Genomic DNA, 8,669 nt, shown 5'->3' on the forward strand with positions numbered 1-8,669 from the left:
TGCATTAAATGTCATTACATTAAAATATATTGTATTTAAATGAATTTTCCCAAGTAATTGGAAACACTATATTTCCTGTTTGATTTTTGGCTATGTACTTTACAAAGCTTGTTTCTGTATTGCTTATAATCTGTTTCGGTGTTATACGTGATAAGTGCACTGTTACAATGGCGGCTGCCTTTAGCAAAACGCTTAATTACGTTTCTCTGCAATAATTTAAAATACAAATGTTTAATTCCAATGTCATTATACCGAATTAGTGTTCATTTACATTGAATTTATTATATTACATATTTATGTTTAATATTGTTTATTAATTTACCTTTATGTTCACTTACCTCATTTCGTTCAAATGGAATAATATTGGTTTTATGCGGGACAAAATGTTTTTCTCTCATTTTATAGGCTCATTCGAGGACTATACCCTTTTCAACTTTGAGCAAGCACACATAATGTGTCAGAATCATATAAGTGGAACTAGGGAACTACTCACAATGAATCGCACTAACTTGGACGAGTTTAAAATAAGCAGTGATATTATTAATGTGTCGTTTTGGACACGAGCTGTGGAAGTCGGAACATTTCTCAACTGTAAGTACATTTGTATTTTATGTTTAAAATGTCGGTTAAGTATTGGAAAATTACTAACAATCATCATCACCATCATCTTCATCATCATCATCATCATCATCATCATCATCATCATCATCATCATCATCATCATCATCATCATCATCATCATCATCATCATCATCATCATCATCATCATCATCATCATCATCATCATCATCATCATCATCATCACCATCATCATCACCATCATCATCATCAATATCGATATCAATATCAATATAAATATCATCATCATCATCATCGTCATCATTATCATCGTCGTCGTCGTCGTCATCATAATCATCATAATCATTATCAACTTCATCCGGACGATTATTTTCATTATTGTCATCACCACCACTACCGACACCCCAACAACCATTGTTACCATTACCACCACCAACAACGACGTATATTCATTATATTTAGGGTATAATAATAATTATAATAATAATAATAATAATAATAATAATAATAATAATAATAATAATAATAATAATAATAATAATAATAGTAATATTAAAAAAAAATATAATATTAATAATAATCATCATCATAATCATTATAATCATAATCATAAAATGCTAATAATAATTATAATGGTAATACTAGTAATAACAATAATAATAGAAATAATAAATAATAAAATTTATAATCAAAATAAATATTCTTTATACTACTATTATTATCATCATCAGTATTATAAGTAGTATTATTTATATTATTTTTAATAATGTTGGGAGAGGTATTTTTATTTAATATTACGAAATTTAAAGTTCTAAACGTCAACGTTAAACGTCTGTTACTCATCGGTCCGCCGTCAGCCCGTTCACGTTACCCCGCCCTGCGATGGTGAACCGGCGATCTGTCAATAATGAGATTGTTTAGTTATACGATCATCCATAAAGCATAATTATGGTGATTAATTAGTTAATCAATCAACCCGTACAGAACATTACGTTGAAACATCAACGATGGAATTATATTAATATATGAATACCGACTAGTGAGCAAAAAAGATGTGTATGTGTATTATATTAAAGGTTTTATGTTATAATTGTCAAAAATATGTTTTACTATGGTTTTTCTTATTTTAAATGTAAGCATATATGTTTAGAAATGAAAAAAAAATCATAGACGTTTGAAATAAATACGATTTTCTTTAATTTTATTTAATGGAAATTGAAGCGAGCGGTAAGTTAAAAATACGACATTTTATCGTTTTACTATTTTACGATATTTGTATATATATATATATATATATATATATATATATATATATATATATATATATATATATATATATATATATATATATATATATATATATATATATATATCTGTTTATTATATAATTTTGAGCATATTAATCTGCTTTTCATGTTGTTCTTCGTGTAAGACTCTGTTTGACAATATTAGTTTACTGTTGACGGAAAATAATGTTTCCGGGAATAAAGTATCACATTCAATGTAATAATTTAAAAAGTAACTCTAAACTTGCGTATATAACGCCAAACATATGCTATCTGGTTTTCACACACTTTACCTATTTTTAAGATCCCTACATTAATTAAAATGTCGATATTAATATTGAAATAAATAGATAATTGAATTAAATGCCGAATTTGAGCCACAAACATTTAATCATTGTTATTGATTTGTTGTACTTGTATATGTTTTTGTTCATACAGCTTACATATTGACTCATGTTTTCTTACACTATCAAGTGCGCCTTTGAAAGATGCTAGGTCACCTATTGAGAAAAACTACACAAATGTTTCAAAACCGTGACACAATATTTGATTTAATATAATTACTTGAAATATCACAACAGAACAAAACATAATTTTATGACACACACAATTTAAAGTTTCTTGTGTTAAACAAAATAATAATACCAAATACATGCATATATTAAGTTGATTTAGGAGAAAAATCATCGTTGGCCCGTTATACTAGTTGACAACACATTTTGTTTCTTATTTCCACGCCTTTTTAAAGCCAGTTTTAATAGCGTCCTAATACGCTTTTCAGCTATTTTTACTCTTCGATCTCTTCGAATGTTGTTGAAAAAAATGACACGAGGTCGACACTTATCAATCAAATCCGCTTCTTGAAATCCCGTTGTTTAATAAAATGGGGTTAACTGTCAAAAACGCCTTGCAGCTTTAAATTCGCATTTTTTTATTTTTTTTTGTGGGGGGGGGGGGGCGGGAAGAGTGTTAAGAAATAAAGGGAAACAACTTCAATTATATTTTCATTTCATTAATAGGAATTTTCTCCCTTGTCACTTTAGTGTTATTCTCAATTCGTGCCTTTTATCAAACTTATTTCCACGCCTTTTTAAAGCCAGTTTTAATATCGTCCTAATACGCTTTTCAGCTATTTTTACTCTTCGACTGTTGTTGAAAAAAAAATGACACGGGGTCGACACTTATCAATCAAAGCCGCTTCTGGAAATCCCGTTGTTTAATAAAATGGGCTTAACTGTCAAAACGCCTTGCAGCTTTAAATTCGCATTTTATTTTGGTGGGGGGAGCGGGAAGAGTGTTAAGAAATAAAGGGAAACTACTTCAAATATATTTTCATTTCATTAATAGCAATTTTCTCCTTTGTCACTTTAGTGTTATTCTCAATATGTTCCTTTTTATCAAACTTTAATCAAATTACTTCTTGTACATTTGTACGTTAAGCAATAGAATGTGTATGTTTTCTTTCTTTCTTGTTCTCTGTAAATTTATTAATTACTGTTATCATTAATAATACTAATATACAAAAAGCACGCTTGCAAACATTTGATATATATTTGTATAATATGTCATACAATTATGTTTGAAATATGTTATAAGACATCATTTATGGATTAGTTTAACACTAGATTTAACATTTAATTTTGATGTTGTACATGTGTTAAATGTTTATAATCTGTAGTATGATTTAACGAATAAATAGAGATAACTATAATTAACTGTTTTTAAATACAAATAAATAGTAAAAAGTAAATTTTTGAATCTATAAAATGCTTTGTTATAAAAAACAGACGGCATATATATTGGGGCATAACGTAGGAAAGTACACGAAATTCCGAGCGCTTATTGCCGATGCGGCATTTGGATAAAACGGTCCTTATTCGCCCTAAGACTGTGTATAGAATGAATCTCGTGAGATACACTTCAAATACTTCTACCATTCTATTTATACGTATAAAACACTTTAAAGGGCCCTTTTCATGTTTTTTTAAATTGACAAAATTGAAAATTAAAAAAAAAATGTTTCAGATTCGCACATTTTCGTTACATTTATGATATTTGCGAGGTAACAATAATTCTGACATTAACCATGCTCTAAAATATTTATTATATATAATATATAATTTGACGATTCAAAAACACGAAAATTATAACGCGTTACAAATGCATAACGATTGAATCATTTTGGAGAGTGCTGTTGTTATCGTTATATTTGTTGACACTACGAGGATTGCTTATATAAAGTATAAAATACACCACCTACTGCGTGAGCACGGATGGCCGAGTGGTCTGAATATTAGACTTTAATTCCAAGTGTCAGTGGTTTGAGCCCAGTTCAGGATTCCTTTTTTATTTTTTTTATTTTAGTCTTTTTTTGTTATTACTGGCGCTATTTAGTTCCAATGTTTACATTTATCAAGCATAAAATGATAAACTTCAATACAAGACCAAATCTGTGAAACGGTCCTTTTAAGCTGTATTGTTCCTATTGTCCCTTTGTTTTGCTAGCGGAAGACCTCATAGTGCATTGTTTAATGCTCAACCATCATGGCGAGTTACGAAAAGACAACTGTACCAAAAACTATTCGTCTGTCTGCGTAAACGGTAAGTAGAATTAACTTAAAACGTTCGATTAAACGTTGTTTACCGAATGTTCATTCAATCACACTGATTTTGAGTTTAGATAAATATCAATTATAGTTTAATATCGTTCGTGAATGGAGACTTGTCTAATGACTGTGAAGCTAAAGAAGGTAATGACTTTTGTAATAATTATTTCAAAGATGCTTATGCTTGTCATTGTTGATTATAATTATGGTGATTGTGATGGGAATCCTGCTGCTGCCGCTGTTGTTTCTGCTCTACTTGATGCTTATGATTTTGCTGACAATGAAGATGAAGAATGAGAATAAGATGATACGATGATACGGACGATAATCATGCTGCTGTTGTTTTTGTTGATAAAGAGGTTACTTGTGGTGGTGTTGACGTTTACAAAGACTTTTTCAACATTAAATTTTGATGTATTGTAATTTTAGTCAATAAAGAACAATTTACAATTCAAAAGCGTATTAAAATTATTGCCATTCATAAGAAAGACCATGTGTTGTTTATTCATATGTAAAAAACTGTTACTTCTCGTGGTGTTGACGCAGATTATGTCGATATTACATTTCGATTTATTGTATGTTTAGTCAACTCAACAACACTTTGCAGTTTAAGAGCGTATTAAATAGTAATTACAATACATAAGAAAGGAACTGTATTGTTAAGTCATATGTTAAAAACCGATACATGAAACCAATATTTCGATAATAACAATATTGAGAGATTTATAAGCATTTCATGTTATGACTTTTTAAATGCGGTATTCAGGATCGGGGTTTACGTTTCGTTGTTCAGTGCGTAATGTAATAACGACGCATTTTTAAATTATCGAGTAGAACGATCAGCGAGAATGATGTTCAATGTGTTTGTTCACCCTTTCAGCAACTGTTCACGACACAATACAATACAGCGGACAAGAGTCGAAGGTGCCAAACTACGATCCGACGTCACCGAGCACACCCATGACCACATCAGCGGGTACCTCAGAGTTTGTGACGTCACTAGTTACAACGGAAACCAACGATGGCGTTGATTTAACCACTAGCGCAGCAAACAAATCGTCCGATTTGCACAATTCCACTAGCGACCATAAAAGTCGTGCCAAGGGTAGTTAGATCGCTGTATTAGGAGTCTGTTATTCCTTCCCTCCCACCACAACCCTCTGAAGCCAACCACATCTCCCAAAATAAACGTTCTCAAAAACGTTTAGTTCATACTAATTAATGCGTGTTTAATACACCGCAGAATCAAAGAACATTATGCAATTTAGTTAGTTTTACATATAGTTTAGTTTTGTGCAATAATGGTATATGTCTATAGTAAATTTAAGGCTGAATATGGCTAATAATAACTATAATGTATTTGTATGATATAAAATACGAGCAAAACTGAAATGATGTGCACTCAGTGTTTTTTTTTTCAAGATAAACCAATGATGGAAGAGAAAATCCTCATACCACTTATCTGCGTGGGAGTTTCCGTGGTAACGGCGTTAGTGGTCGCCGTCATTTGCTGCTGCAGAATCAAACGGTATCACCTTGTGTATTTTGAAGCTTATATTTTCCTTCCTCGCTTGGTACTGAATATATGTCTTTCATAAATTTAAACACCGTTATTCACATTCGATTATAATAATTTATGTTAAACACACAAATGCGTCATACTTTAATATAACTGCTCTCCAAAATGATCAGCCACTCACCTTCGTGAACTGAACGAATTATGCGATCTGGTGACGTAATATCAATGGGAAATTGCGTGCCGCTTGTTGATTCGTTTTGCATTCATTTAAAACATCCATAGAAACTAATTAATAATTTGCGGGTAATATTATTATTATTATTATTATTATTATTATTATTATTATTATTATTATTATTATTATTATTATTATTATTATTATTATTATACGATTAATTGGTTTGCAATATATACATTCAATGCTTGTATGTATTTAAATGTCGGAACACATGAAATAGGTTGGCAATACAGTTGAACGAGATAATTTTTCAAAATGTCATACTGCCATCGGTTATGTAAATGAGGCAGCAGTGTTTTGCCATGTAGGCATGCAAAGTACAAGTTTACATGACACCTATAGTTTCCTTCTATAAAGTCATTTAACTGTAGGATAAAATCAGAATTATTTTGTGTTTGCCATACAGGAAATCGAACAAAGACCGCAGGCCAACCTTTTTCGACGGCAACTCCAAAACGGCGGACTCCGTAAATATTAAAGATGCTCAACACTACGAAGTTAGTGACATCAGCGAATATGCCACCCCCTCGGACGCAGTAACGGGTGGTCCTAAAACGGCACGGCCTCGTTCGTCCATTATAGAAGGCGAATACGACGCTATTTCCAATTCCAGAGCAACGGATAAATCCAAACGCCAGGTGGCGGTGGTGAAGGCTTACAGTCACGTGGCAATTGTCCCAGCCAATCAGAGACGCGATAGCGATTCAAATATGGAAAACGCATACGACGTGTCTACGTTGAATAAGCAAACGACCGTGACAATATTACAACAGGACGGCACTGGAAATGTTTACGGTCATTTGGGGATAACATAACTGTAAATAGAGAACACATTTTATAAGTTTAAAAATGTTTTTGTCATCATTCCATACGCTTAGAATTGTTATCTAGTCGATATAAAATAATACAAACTTTAGAATACGTATTATAACAACTCAAACGGCTTTCGCTCACATTCACTCCTATATGTTGTATACATTGTATTTTCTATTGAACATTCAGTTAATTTTACCATATAAGTTCTACTTGTCTTTTCCTGAAATTTAATTGTTATACTTTTTGTTACACATATGATCTCACATTTAATTTAAACATAAAGATATGGAAATTTGTAAATGTGGCATCGGAAAAAATAAATATTGATTCATTTATAAAATGTATTTCAATTTGATATTTGTGGAATGATTTGAAATTTTGTAGTTGGGGTGTTGGTTTAAGAATATTTTAGTGTGTACATACGCTTTTACAATATGTCAAAGGCTTTGGTAGAATAGACTAAAGCGTTTTCTTGTGGAAACATGACTTGTAAGTTAATATATGTTGTTATTGAACATGTTGTCCTAGGCACTTGCAGTGTATACTTTTGTATTTACATGTTGGAGTATGATCGTTCAGTGTAAAGCATTTATAATTCAATATGGAAGCCATGTACTGTCAGTGTATGCTTAACGTTTGTATGATGGATTTTATCAAAACCGGAACATGCTTCAAATACATGTAGATGAGTCCGGTAATTTATATATGTGTGTGTGGAAGCAACAAACACGGTTGAAGGTGAGTTTCTCACATTTTGATTCAAGTGCTCATATAGTAATGTGTTTATATATGTAAAAAGGCCGTGCTCTGTGAAAAGGCGTTCAATGCATGTGCGTACACACAGGCTAATCAGAGACGACACTTTTCGCCTAAAGTCGATTGTCGCAAAGAGGAGACTTTCTTGAAACGAATAATATCGTTAAATCGGAATGTGTTATCCCTAATTAGCCTGTGCGGACTGTATAGGCTAATCCGGGACGACACTTTACGCACACGCATTAAACCGCTATTTAACAGAGCACGGTCCAATTATTTAATACTATGTTGACATTTAATTGTGTATGAGTCTTTTTCTTATTTATTTCAGTCGCTTTTGTACAAGTAATTCATCGATGCTTTGATTCAATTATTATCAATCGTTTTTTAAACAAACGCAATTTCTATATAAACTAAATACTATGTTCAACGGTTTTGAGTTATAACATTATTAATTACAATTAATCGTGCAAACTTCGCAAGCTGACATACGTCGTTTTGTACCGGAACAAAGCGAAACTGGTTTTATACTCCACTGAACAAGTATATGCCTGTTGTTTAGATAACAATATCGGATTTGTCCTAAATGCTTCAAAAGTACAAGACAAAAACCAATTGTGTATGTCTACTAACATCTAAAAAATATATGGCGTTAGGTGATCAAAACCTTTTTTCTTGTTACCTTTTTACATAACACATGTTGTACGCACTTTAACAACGGTATTCAATGTCAACTATATTCTTTATATGTGTTTTCTAAAATATCTTCCTTAAGCAAAATTTGCAAATATAACTGAAAGTGAAAAAGAGATAGAAAACTCGACATTGAATACCAAAATAACAATAGTTAAGAGTCGGCACCAAATAAT

At 31.4% G+C, this 8,669-nt stretch overlaps 1 protein-coding gene across 2 annotated transcripts; it reads left to right on the plus strand.

Moving 5' to 3' along the window:
- The first annotated feature begins 411 nt into the window (after nt 1-411).
- Nucleotides 412-8,230, plus strand: LOC127861134 (uncharacterized). Of its 2 annotated transcripts, none has more exons than XM_052399505.1 (5): nt 412-591; nt 4,371-4,466; nt 5,352-5,576; nt 5,894-5,999; nt 6,635-8,230. In XM_052399505.1, exons 1-5 carry the CDS (start codon nt 453-455, stop codon nt 7,041-7,043), a joined length of 975 nt encoding a protein of 324 aa, XP_052255465.1. In that variant the 5' UTR covers nt 412-452; the 3' UTR covers nt 7,044-8,230. The 2 variants fall into 2 exon arrangements, with proteins under 2 accessions (XP_052255465.1, XP_052255466.1); XM_052399506.1 differs by having other exon boundaries at nt 5,352-5,447.
- Nucleotides 8,231-8,669: the final 439 nt, after the last annotated feature.

The sequence above is a fragment of the Dreissena polymorpha genome, chromosome 15 (genome assembly GCF_020536995.1).
Source record: "Dreissena polymorpha isolate Duluth1 chromosome 15, UMN_Dpol_1.0, whole genome shotgun sequence".
Lineage (NCBI taxonomy): Eukaryota > Metazoa > Mollusca > Bivalvia > Myida > Dreissenidae > Dreissena > Dreissena polymorpha.

What these genes read in the sequence shown, in the direction of transcription:
- LOC127861134 (XM_052399505.1), top strand. Translation starts at nt 453, where the DNA reads ATGTGTCAGAATCATATAAGTGGAACTAGGGAACTACTCACAATGAAT. An exon ending in AGTCGGAACATTTCTCAACT is followed by an intron (nt 592 to 4,370) that starts GTAAGTACATTT and finishes TTGTTTTGCTAG; the next exon opens with CGGAAGACCTCATAGTGCAT. An exon ending in TGCTGCTGCAGAATCAAACG is followed by an intron (nt 6,000 to 6,634) that starts GTATCACCTTGT and finishes TTTGCCATACAG; the next exon opens with GAAATCGAACAAAGACCGCA.